The following is a 13754-nucleotide window of genomic DNA, read 5'->3' on the forward strand; positions in this document are numbered from 1 at the left end:
ATAAAGCGCAGAAAGTGGTTTGTAGATATGAAATTTACATTCTTTCACTAAAATTCGCACTTCATTCACATCTATACAACACCATGGGGTACTTCACGCACTCTAAATAAAAATATATAATAAAATGTTAATAATTCTAACAATTTATACTCGTTCCTTTATATATATGATAATAACTCAAAGGATCTTTTTACTCAGTTTCTTTTCCAAGAGGATCTTTATCTAAGTAATCAGTTTTGTTACCGTACAAAAAATCAGGTAAAATGTGTGTGCAAGGTTACGTTAAGTTTAAGATTGACCACAAAAATCCGCACCTCAAACCTTAGACCAATCCTAAGCTGGTACACAATGTGTACATGGAGCTAATTTTCAGCTGAGTAATCAAGTTTAAAGCTCAATAAAAACAAGTTAAAAATATTAAACCCTTTCGACATATGGACGTAATCTTCTTATTTTCTTTACAGTAATTTGTAACTCATTTTTGAGTAAAGTCAATTTTTGCAGAGTAAGTGTTTATTACTTTAAAGTTGTCTTTAAATGCGATTTTAGATAAGCTGCTTTTACATTCCATTGCTAATATTAATAATAAAAAAGCTTGTTCATTTGCTTTAAAAGCATTTTAGAATATTAAGGTCAATTAGATTGGTCAAAAGTTAATACGAATATCGAAAACCCGGGTGAATTCATTATACATTATGTGATATATTTTGTAATATATTTTGATATTACTAACTACTTCTTCCTCTGTCTTGAATTTGCTGTTAACTTTGACCTTGATATAAAGCATTAAATCTTGAAAAAAAGTCTTGGTAAGAAAACAAACTATTTGTTAATCAGATATTTTATATATACATTGTATTATAAATGTCAGAATGCAAATTTCAGGCTGTCAGGCTGCAAACTCCACGGACAATATCACACAAAGGAAATGAAGGGAGAAAGAGGATATTTAACATGATATTAAATATTTTAATGAGATCATCAAATCAAGGAGGTTATTTTAAAACAAAATACAATATACAAATAGTTTTATCATGAATGAAATAAGTATTTATCTACTGAGTGTTGATAAAAAGTTATTATGAACATATTAAATAATGAATGCATTCTTTCTTTCTGTGAAAATTACTTTTACAAATGTGCGTAAATAAAGCATAATTGTACCTAAGTGTACTCCGCCCTTATTTGTTATAATAAAGATTGGGGTGGAGAACTTATAAATTGAAGTTTTTAGGTGTTTTCAATTCTATTCTAAACAGAGCGTGTAAATATTTGACATTATCAATGATATAGCATAAATAAACTTGTACAAGTATTGAGGTGTTTATTAAAAAGAAATGAATAAAACGCCTATTATGTTAATAAGTTCTAGTGAACCGAGAATCATAAATAATCACATGAATAAAATGCAAAACCTTCAAATGATATTGTTAGTTACAGTAATGATAACGACGATGACGACAACGACAACGCTGATGGTGACGGTGGAGCTTCTGCTAATGATGATAGTGAATTTAATGACAATGACAAAATGTTTATTGATACAAGGCCTTTAGCCCAAAACAACACATACATATCAACACATTTACAAACAGTGATATATGACACAAGTAATATTATTCTTAAACAAAAATCGTGTAATAATGATGATGACGATTTCTCATATGTTAATGACTTTAATTCTTTTGATGATGATTCTTATGATAACGACGACGATAATGATGCTTCTTCTGCCGCTGATGATGGTTCTGATGATTCTGATTTTGATTTTGATTCCGAAGATGAAGGTGATGATGATGACGAAGAAGAAGATGATGATGATGAGGAGGATGATTTTACAATAATGACGATGATCGCTACAATAAACAAAGCAAAGATTGACAATAGATGATTTATAAAGAAATAATTCTACATTCATTTGAAATATATTATAATTATATAAATATATCTCTTATAAACAAAACCAATCATCTGTTAAACAAAGTGATATATTTCTTCTTCTTCTTCTTCTTTTCTTTTATTTTTTTTTAATGCAGACTGAGGCAATGGTTATTTTTAAGGAGTGGCATTGCGTGAGTTCCTATTCATATTGCACGTCGCCTTTGTGGTTTTCTTTAATGTTACCGAAATTTTGTTTATAGTTAACTTGCTAACAAGTCGGTGATTTGTTCATTCATGTTTGTGATTTATAAACAGCTGCAGTTAATAATAAATTCATATAAAATATGCACTAACAGACAAAACATGCTTTTATACTCTCAAATCATAATCTTTTCAGAGGTTTTCACAAAGTGTGTATATATACATTTAACTATATACAAATGTATTTGCTCGACATTTTGTAAATTCGTACAAAAGAACTGCTTCTTTCTTTTTGTTGTTTCTGTTGTTGTTTTTGTTGTTGTTTAAGCCACATCGACATTATATGGTCATAAGGCAACATGGAGTAATGTTACGTAGGTTAAACTATATTCTATAGAAAATAATAAAATCAGGTAAAGTAGTAGCAGTAGTATTTACAACGAATATATGATTGCAGAAGAAATTTCACTAAAAAATAAAACGTTCAAAATTTTATATATAACCTGAAATATATATTTTAATTACAAAACCAACAATGAAATTGAAATTTTTAACAATTCCTTATTCAGAAATTATTAAATGCAAATTTTCAGTTTAGAGATACAGTTAATATTCAGCATGTTGTACATAATACAACAAAATACTTATATATCATTTAAAAGGAACACACAGGAAACAACACCCTTACGTGACTTTTGGGAGCAATCGATAATGATTATGGGTAAAGTACAGAGCATTGTTTTGCTGACTTTGAGCAAGCTGTTACTGAAATAAGACCACGTGGTATAACGTTTCATTCCACAATGGTTAAAAAAAATCAGAAATAGAAAGAATCAATCTAGTAATGTGTCTTTAAACAATTCCGGGAAAATCATGATTTTTTTTCTAAATATCAATCTATTTAAGTTCATGAACGCATTGTCATAGAAAACGCATTTTAATAATAAAGATAAGTGTGCGGATTTATGTTTTAAAGGTAAGATGAAAAATACTGAAATAAAATACGGATCCCAAGGCAATCGGGCCTCGTGAATACCAATGGACCCATGCCGTTCATAGCACCATGCACAATTCTTCAAGCTCTAAAAGCTGTAAGAAAACTATGGTCATGAAAGTCAAACGTTAACAGACCTCATCAGAAAAAAATGGAACATTTTTCTTGTCACAATTTAAAAAAAAATGAATAAAAGTAGTCCGTAAAGATATACACGTACAGGTTGTTTGTACACATGTCAGAATAGTATTTCATGAAAATACATATTAGCAACTTTAGGTTTTTATCACAAATAACTAGATGTCCACGCGAACATATTGCTAATAAATATTCTCACAAAACCATAGAACATTGTTACAAAATACCATAGCCGCTAAAGTATTTTAATAAAAATGACTTGCAATTTTTTGTGTGAAAATTTTCAAATCATTCCCTCATTCCGTTTTTACAGAATCATCATCAGCACAAAAAAATAACTATTTCAATTGAAAACTGAGCATATTTCTTATTTTTCAATTTTAAGAGATTCCCTAAATATATGTAAGAATTTCAAATCTTATGTTGTTAGGCGTTTTGACCTCAAAGGCACCTCCTTTAACAATAGCCACAACAGACAGAAACAGCGTTTTCATAAAATCAAATTTGTTTGAGTTTAAAAACTAGCTTTATAAAAAAAGTTCTGCTTTACTTTCGAAACATTTAAGTTAAATCAGTGTATTTCTATTTAAAATAAAAATTTGTTTTCATTTGCGGTTATTTAAAGTTTTTCAATATCAATCAATCTTAGGCCCATCCTATACCATGCATGAAGTCGTGTTAAATAAAATCTTTATTATAGAAAGTGTTTATATATAAAATGTCCCATTGAGCTAACAATCGACAGAGGTAAATTTTAACTTATTCGTGGGCGTTTGCTTGTCAACAGAGCGTAACCCTAGCTACAGCCACTTATGATAAATTATGCATATTAATAATGACTCGATTCATGAACGCTCTTGTCGATTTAAATGAGAAAACGCGCCCGGACTACTTTCATAACAGAGGTCGGAGCGTCCCCGGTTGAACCGCGTCACCTGGTAGATTGTATTTTGCAACAAAGTAGACATAGTTTATGGTTAAATGTAGGTCAAATTCAAATTATTGTAACGAAAAACCTTTAAACATTTTTTTTGTCGTTGAAAAATTTCAATAACTGGTATTTGAATGTAGTTTTTTTTGCAACTGGATAAAGCATATCGGCCTAGTTTCTAGTCATCGTGAATACCTGTCCTGCAGTTTATGACTAACATGTTACAACTAGCAGCCGTAATCTAATGTAAAGTTCTCACAGGAAAATGCCCATTTTCTATACGATATCAATAAATGATTGCATACCATATTAAGGATATAAATACAAGGAAATAGTTGTGGTTTTTCGCAAAATCGCAAGATAAAGGCGCGCATGGGACTTGAGTAAATAGCGCGAAAAACGGACTTTATATAAAGAAAACGTAAACAAAGACTGATATAAACTGCCCGATTGCATGTTTCGGTTATCATATTTTGTTTTTATATGATTTTTTTAAACAGTCAAAATATGAAAGAAACATTGCACACACTGAAGTAAATTTGAATTTTTTAATATGATTTTTTTGTACAATATTTGCAATTTGTATTCGCTCAATGTTCAATGAATTTATTCTATAAAAATACCTATTCATTGGTATGACACAATGCAATGCCATTTTTTATTTTAAAACGAAAATGATTTTTTCATATAAAGAAGATATGTTCTTGAAAACTTCAAAGGACTTACACAAATAAAAGCACATGAAAATGATAAAGAACACATAAATTACAAACATTAACTCTGGCGGGAATGCTATCTTAAATAACTTCCAAACATAACATTATAATCTCTGAAATCAGTATGGGCTATTACTAATGAGGAGTCCCCAAATATGTTTTGATAACAAACCGCAAATATTCAGTAATAATAACACAAAAGAGTTTAATATTTGGCGGGAAACACTATTTCAATAATAATAATAATAATAACAAAAAAAAAGAAAGAAATTTCTTACATTCTAAAGAGAAAAGTAATCAGATCTAAATAATAATTATAAGATTTTTTCGAACAATTACTGTCGATTATCTATTTCTGCAAAGTCACGAGCTAAGGTGTCAAATTATGGATCATAACAATCTATTTTCTACTCTCAATTTCAACTATTGTCTAATTAGCCGGATTGTTCTACCTTTATCACATGTTACGCTTCTTAAGTAACTTTCCTTCCGATTTCATTCATATATAATATTGTTTCTAATTGTTTTAGTTATAGTAAGAATTTTAAACGATCAATTATCAATAAACGTAGATTTATCAACTCGGCGGGTATGTAACCGTATACCTCGCCCTATAATACCATTGTCCTGCTCATTGTTCGTCTGCCCTAGATTTATATCAAGCCTTAACAGCGCGGGACACATTGATATGTTTATATATCTAATTAGCGTCATTGGTGATAGTTATAATAGGGACGCTAAAATGTAAGCCAATACTATCATAGTAAAATTTCATATCATATTTTACAAACGTTTATCGACCTAGCTACAGGCTGAGGTAAACTATTGGTCAAAGGGAAGTAATCGATTCATTCTGAGTATATTTCATGTAAAATATTCAATTGCATTCAGTTTTACATAATTATATACATTACGTAAATAATAATCAACTCCAATTACTTTATTATACATTTGACTCAAATAAGTGATGCTGAAGTTGAAGAAAAAAATCTAATTCGCTTCACAACTATACTATACAATGAATGGAGTGAAATAGTTGAACGTAGAAAATGTTTGGTCCCCAGGGAATCAGAATCAAGACATAGGTCGCCAGTAGTCAATAGTGACCCAGTTCCACAGAAACGACAGTTAATTAAAGTGCCAGGCACAAATGGAAGATTAGACAGGTTGATCTATGTTTTATTGTCCCATTAACTCTAGGACACATAGCCAGGATAGAAGGGAAATTAGCACAGTGCCTAAACTAAACAACCACAATTATTGGCCTTTTTAAAACAGCGATCTTCCTTTGATATCATATGACAATTGTAAAGGAAAAATCATGACAGCTGACAGAAAATAAAAATGTTCCTGACAATTTAAACATAGAAACGTAACTAGACTATACGTGTCACGATTTCACAGCTCTACAGCTCTATTTTAACTGTTTTTGATTATTTATGATGTCACGACACTTATGTTTGTTGTTTGTATAACACGAGAGGATATATTACATTACAACGAAGATCATTTTTTTCGCACATATATACATATGTTCAACGTAAATAGAACTAAAATAGAACTAAAAATAGGAAAGAATGTGCTAAATAAGTGCCGTCAACCGGTCGCCATATTTCTAATGTCGTTAATACTCATATTTCACGTATTCGCAAATTCGACCTGTCATTTATCAAAGAAGAAGGCAGACATCTTTACGTGTTGCTATATGTTATTTTTGTATGTAGGGGTCACTGACACTTGATCTTAATAAAAATGTCAGAAATTTATGAGTGAAATAAGTATGAAAATCATACTAAATTAATAATCTCATACTGTGGTAAGGTATGATAAATATTTTACTAATTTGCCTAATGAACGAAGTCTCCCCATAAACCTTTTCTATGAATTGTGTTTTTGTTGTGATATAAACCTAAATGATGTCACATCACAGTATGTCAATCAGAACCTCAGTTGTTAAATAATTATACCAAATATTCCGGCAGACGACTCTTCCTTTTTCGCCGGTCAATGAACTTATACTAGTTTCCTAAACTGCACTATATAGAACTTTAATGAGATTTAAAAACGTATTTCACAACACCAAACAAAATATTATTGTCACTAATAATGTACGACGTAGATATAGAACGTGTACTTGATTATCATTAAGGTAAATAATACTTCTTATCATAACTTTACAGTATGATATTTCAATGTTCTCGTAATAAAATATTCTCATACCGGTTGGTTTTAACATATATTTATTTAAGCACGATTGCGAAACAAGTTGTTACAACTTATATTAATATCACTTTCGATTATCAGTACTGGTGCCATAATATGAAGAAACATAGTCGTGACCTGATTAGGGCTCGAACCCAGGCAGACACCTTAACCACTTAGCCACCGCTCCCACACCGGTTAAAGCGTATATTTGCAATAGATGAATGGTAATTTATTTTATTTGTACAGTGTTGTTCAGTACCATATGGTTTGTTAAAAAAGTATTAATACATAGAGAGAACGAATAAAAACAACAGAGGATACATGTATAAATAGAATGAACGTGTGATCTGTTTTAAATTCAGTCGTCAGGTAATACATGTATACGTTGTATATTCCATCAGCTCAGCATTATTTTCCATGCTTTACAAGATTAGTATGTAATTTTTCTTCAAGCTGATTTGTGTAGGTAATAAATAGGAAACATGTGTGTAAATCACGATTTTCTCTTAGTTCTGTATGTTTTTGACATTTATAAAACATATGTGAAGAAAGCGTGTCTCGGAGAAGCTATAAAGTGCCAGTCTTAAAGCTGTCTTTGTCGTATCAATAACTTGTCCGGAATTCTCAGGTTTATATATCACCAGACTCTTTGACCTATTGAATGACTAGAATGGACGTCACGTTTATATGACAACAGACTTTAAAAATAGAATATTTGCAGACATTAAGATACTCGTGATATTTTGTTTTATAAGAACTTGCCGCAGCGTTATATAAGTTTCAAATGTTCGTGAAGTTGGCAGCCTATAACATCCTAGCAGCCTGAAGTTGGCGCCTAGTATCCTGACCGCCTATATTTATTTACACCGACAAATCTCTTACGTTAAATAAATACGACGAGATGGTTTCTTTGACTAACCAATAGTGGTCACTGGTGTCACGTGAAGACACATGATAATGAACCATGCTGAATCCTCCGACCACTAGGACACCGCTACCCTTCTGCTTTATAACAGTATGGTATCACAGAAGTTACTGTTTATGGGTATCTGGTCAGACGAAAGTTATCCGACATCAAAATGAAACATAGATTGTAATAAAAACGCAATACATTGTTGTCAGTATTATTTGTTATTGCAAGTACAGGAATTTTTATCCTTTTTTTACTACCACTCCTCATCTAGGTACTTATTTTGAATTAAAGAATTTTTTATCTTGTTTTATCATATTTTATCCTGTTTTATCCTGTTTCATTAATAAGCTGTTTATATTTAGAGTCGTTACAGGATTGTCCATAAAAACAGACATTTGAGTACACATTACATCCATATAAACTAAAAAAATGACGGGACAAACTGCATAATGATATTTTACTTCTTTAAATCATTCAGTTTACTTTACTTTAACAGTTAATCATTCACTAGTCACAGCTAGGTCTCTTTATTAATTTAGGAAGGTCTCTTATATATATTAATATTATGACCCTAGCGGTTTTCTTAAGTACAATCCCCTCATGAGGCCGTGACACAAGTTTGCTGATAATTCTTTTAAAAAATCTGGAACTTTTAATACGATGAAGCATATTTTAACATGTTATATTTTGAAAATTAGAACCTGTCTATATTGCTTCAAATAATAAATAAAAAATTAATGCTGTTTTTAAAGGCCCATTTTCTAAGGCTCATTTCTTTATTTCAGAAACAAATTAAATTTTCCCATTATACCGGTAGTTCTGAAATAAAAGCGACTTGGGTTACATGCAAATTTGTTTAAATTTTGATTATAGATGATAACAAAATAAATAAACTGCTGTCTCTCTCTCTCCCTCCCCACCCCACTTCCCATTTCTCACATAAGTAAGTCTATTTCTGTCTTTAAAAATGGTCGCAATATATCCTTGACTTGGATATTTAGTTGGTCAATTACTCTTCCACCACGTTGGCCATCGGAATTTACCTCAAAGTGTCAAATAACAAGCGTATTTTCAGTAGTTTTAATTGATTATTAACCATAGTATAATTATTAATGTTTTCATATACACGGTGTAGTGTGTCGTAGGCTGTTCATGTCAGGGTATTATCACCAAAACTATGTCACTGTCATTAACCATGTACGTGTAAAACGATGTAAATTAGACTTAAAATGATACGTAAAAATGTTAACAAAAATGCTAAGAATGTGACCACAAACGTTGAGATAATGATACTAAAGTACACGGTGAAATAATAAATAAAACACACGGAAGTCATGAAACTGAATGATAGATAGATATCCATGTATTTGAAAACGAAAATTGATTTAAAACAACTACACGAAATGTAATCAATCAAGAAAAAAAAGACGTCAAAAAATATGAAATTTAGAATAAATGACATGAAATTCAGACCAAAAGCACATGTCTTAAGACATTAAATATGTAAAACAAGATCAACAATGAAAGGCAGCGTTCAATGAACGCAACCCCCACGTGACCCAGCAACAAGAGCCAGTGGCAAGGAACGCAGTATAGTAGGACCACAAACAAAAACAGGGCAGGGCGCAAGGCAGACCACGGATAAGCTCATCACTAAAATGATACATAAAAAGAAATAATACTAACCGGCAATGAAATGAAAGAAAACAAATAAATACATTGTAATTGATTAAAAGGCCCACAAAGTAAAATGGCACAGGGGAAGGGTAAGTCAACAAGGGCACAGGGGAAGGGTAAGTCAACAAGGGCACAGGGGAAGGGTAAGTCAACAAAATTCTGTGCAATGTCGTTAACTACGAACATTATTATGGCTTATCAATGTGTAAACACGTTACAAGGTTGTACAGGGTCATTAAAATTTTTGGGAATGCCGCCATCACCTACAGGTGAAAAAGAATTTTGCCCAAATTGCGAACTGAAAGAACTAAACAAATAATTAATAAAATAATAGATTACCGTTTGTACAAAATACTTTTTAAAAAAGGCCAAGAACAGCATTGATAAAAGCTGACGATTGTGAATATCATGCTCCTAAAGAGGTAAAGACATACATATAGGCTCCGGTACCTGTGCAGTGCTGAAATAATGCACGGAGAGACACCTAAGGCCCCCTCCACCAGTAAACTGTTTTGTAATCTTAGGCATACTGTGCGTTTAATCTAATCTTTATATTTTTGGTTTTTTTTTTTCCAAATCAGTTACTCATTGGCAAATTTCCTGAACTATTTTTCTTTTTGGCAATTAGTACAGTTATAGTGATTTAGTATTTTGTATGGAAGTCAACATACCACTTTGTTTCATATAGAGATTATTACACGCATCTAACTCGCTCTTAAACCATTACTTAAACATTATAAAATTCTTGTTTGCCCTTTCTAAGTACTGTTTTGTAATCTTAGGCATACTGTGCGTTTAATCTAGGTTTTTATGTTAGGCTTAATTGCTACAGAGCACAATTTTTGACATTAACATTATTGCCTTAAAATGATGTAAAAAGTTTGCCAGAGATGATGGCATGTAAATGTAGTGTGGAATACTGTGGCCCGTCAGGCCCCAGTGGTAAACACGTCGGACTATACTAATCTAATAATCGTAAGTTGCGTGAGTTCAAACCCCGTCAGGGGCAAGTCGTTGTTTCCTTTAAGAAACTTTCAATCATTGCTCAGTATTGGTTTGTCCCATGGACGGATTCGAAAGTGTGTCTATAAGCTTATAACTTCCTACACAATCAAACTAAAATAAATTCTGTATAAGCCAAGTAAATGTATAAATAGTATAAAACAATACTTAAGAATTTATGCCGACAATAAGAATTTCAGTTTGATTTTTCAAAAATTTAAAGACCATTTAAAATACAATACCAAGACAGAGAAAACTTCCATGGTTCGACGACGATAAGCACCCTAGACTTGTTAAAGTTATCAGTTCCATACAATACTCTTGTCTCTATATTTAGGATATTGTTTTGTTATTGGTTTGAAAAATTGCAACGTATGTAACACGCTTATATAACGTGAACATATGTTAACTTTGACATACGCGGAATGTAGTGTTAACAAAATCACCCCCGCGTTCTAGGACAAACATTGATTTTGTTGAAAATATCAAGGTCTTGTTACATTCCATGAAAGTCACTTTGTTTACATCCACCAGATGTCGCTATTTTCTTACATAGTAAATAGAAGTATACGTGACTCGAGTTATAAAAAGTACATGTGTATTCTCGAATATAAATGTTTCTGTTAGTATAACCTTTTTATGTATATATTTATATTGTACACAAATGTGTAAACCGTTTCAAAGTCCTGAACTTTCATCCTACTTTAAAAAAAAAACATGGTCATTATACTATATTACCCATAAGGCTTTCTGGCACATGAAAGTTTAACAACTACACAGCGTACAGGAACTCGTTTTTTAAAAAGCTGAATGCCATCAGATGAGCCAAAATATTTCAAGAAAATCAAGCTTGAGAAAAATTGACTAAGAATTTAAGAGAGTAAAATATTCAAGATTCAAGTAATAATTTACATGTTATGTACTTTAGTGACTAATTTTGCAATATTTATCACCATATTTCTTCTGCCTGACAGACGCAAAAAGGGCTTTTTTGCATATTTTGACATCATTTTGGTATGTTACGTGGATTATAAGTGCCGTTTGCAACGTGTAAACTACTTGTTTTGTTCACTTTACAATGTTTGAGCATAATTAGCATGAACATTTTGAGGCATGCTGCTTTAAAATCTTTTTTTAAATTTTAGATAGGTCACGGTTTAGACTTCACTTATTTTTCTAGTAGAGAAGGATTCTAAAATTACAGGTATGATCATGGTACAAGCGGGTCTTTCGTGATAATTGATTCCAGCACATTAAGTGTTGAAAATTGAGTACCGATCAAGCCGGTGCTAGAGGGCGTGAGGGATGATACATTATTTCATTATCCTTCATGTACAGACTTAATAACACCGAGTATGTAATTTTAATGATATTTCGGATTTCGCTCGGCAACATCACAACTTGACAATAATCAACAGACCGTAACAACAGTGATGGTGTTTGGACCGGTTTTCAAAGTAAGCATGCAGCGTTACCAATTCGGCCACAAACGCTCGTTACAAAAGAGAAAATTCTGTTCAACATTGTCATCCTTTACACATATACAATGTATTACATTTCGATACATACGAAGGATAATACTTTATGTATTTTTACATCTTGTATAAAACGTTCTACTATATAATAATATCATTACAGATATGAAACCATCGAGATATATTTGAAGACATAAAACAATACACATATAATGTATATCTATATATAACTGATGCAGACTCGATATAAACATATGTTACTATATATATATGTGTTTTACAAATCAATGTTGTAACAATAAACGCTCCTAATCTATCTAACAATTCTTCGTAGAAAGGTCATTTTGCTTGTACATGTATATCAGGTGATTTCCGTTACAACCTGCCCTTCTACAGAACTATTTAAGTTTGCAATTGTCAAGCAGTTGGCCAGCGTATACACTGATGGTTAGTAAAATTAGAAATGTTCAAACTAAAACTCAAATGGGAAGGCCTAAATTAGAAAAGTGCAAGTCTGTCATAAACATGTAGTAAGGTATGTTAATCAAATCTTTTTTCATTAAGTTAAGGAGTGAAGAAAACATGATATGAAGGTAACATGAAAGGTACATATGTTTGTTTGATTTATAAACAAACATTTCAATAACAGATGTTGAAACAATTTCAATAGTGATAAATGTATTTTTATTACGCATGAATTATTTTAATAAATGCTTCATATAGTGAACGGATGTAAATACTTTTTCAGTTTGTTTGGTGGGGAAAATATAGAGAAAGTGGGAGGATGGGGGCTTATATTTAGTTACTTTATTAAACTCTCTGGTCGGATTTTGTTTGTGGCATTTCAGCTCTGACTATGGCTAAACGTACAAAGTTACCAAGATAATTTTCTTTGAATGGTTACAGACACCCACGGGTACTAGGTTAAATAATAAAGCTAAAAACAGCTATTTTATGGGCATTTGGGCCTGGCAAGTGGTTCGAAATCAGCAACACCAACACCTTTAGTAGACAGAAAATACATGCACATAATATGGTATATATATAAAGGATTTCATTTTCCATTCACGAAAAGATCAAGCCATTACAAACATGCAGTAATCATTTAAGCCCTATGAAGACAAAATATTCGGCAGTCAGTTACACATGCACTGAAGCTACATTTATCATGCCAGGCTGAAAGGTTAATGCGAAGTGTATCCATAATGCCAAGGGGGTCATCATAATGAGTAAATTGTCTCATTCTAAATGGTATTGAATTAATAACTGATATTTAAGTATAATTATATGTTCACAGTGATGCCTGGTGAGTTTTGCGACATGGATATCCCATAATGCCACACATTGTGCAGTTCACGCGACACGTGCTTGCGCACAAGACGTTTCCAGCAATTGATAAGTTACATTATTAACAATAATTATGATCGAACACTCTAAATAATTGACACAAATGTCAAGAAAATGAAATTGGTTTTCTTCCTTAAGAACAGAGGCTTTTATTGCTGGATCAATATAAGTAATAGTTCTATAGGAAGGGTAAGATATTTGAGTAAATAAGAGGATGGAAGAAAGTGGAAAAGTGGAGGTAAGTCGTTAACACATGTAATCTAAATTTAACACA

General features: G+C 31.6%; 1 protein-coding gene across 1 annotated transcript; it reads left to right on the forward strand.

Annotated features, from left to right (window-relative positions):
* Positions 1–1434: 1434 nt before the first annotated feature.
* On the forward strand, positions 1435–1891 carry LOC132740681 (trigger factor-like; the record flags this gene model as incomplete). The annotated part of the gene is made up of 1 exon (XM_060728632.1): positions 1435–1891. A coding segment is annotated over one exon (457 nt), but the record flags the coding sequence as incomplete, so codon positions are not given.
* Between the last annotated feature and the right edge of the window lie 11863 nt (positions 1892–13754).

Source organism: Ruditapes philippinarum, unplaced genomic scaffold (genome assembly GCF_026571515.1).
Source record: "Ruditapes philippinarum isolate M1 unplaced genomic scaffold, ASM2657151v2 ctg225_1_1_1_1, whole genome shotgun sequence".
Taxonomy (NCBI): Eukaryota; Metazoa; Mollusca; class Bivalvia; order Venerida; family Veneridae; genus Ruditapes; species Ruditapes philippinarum.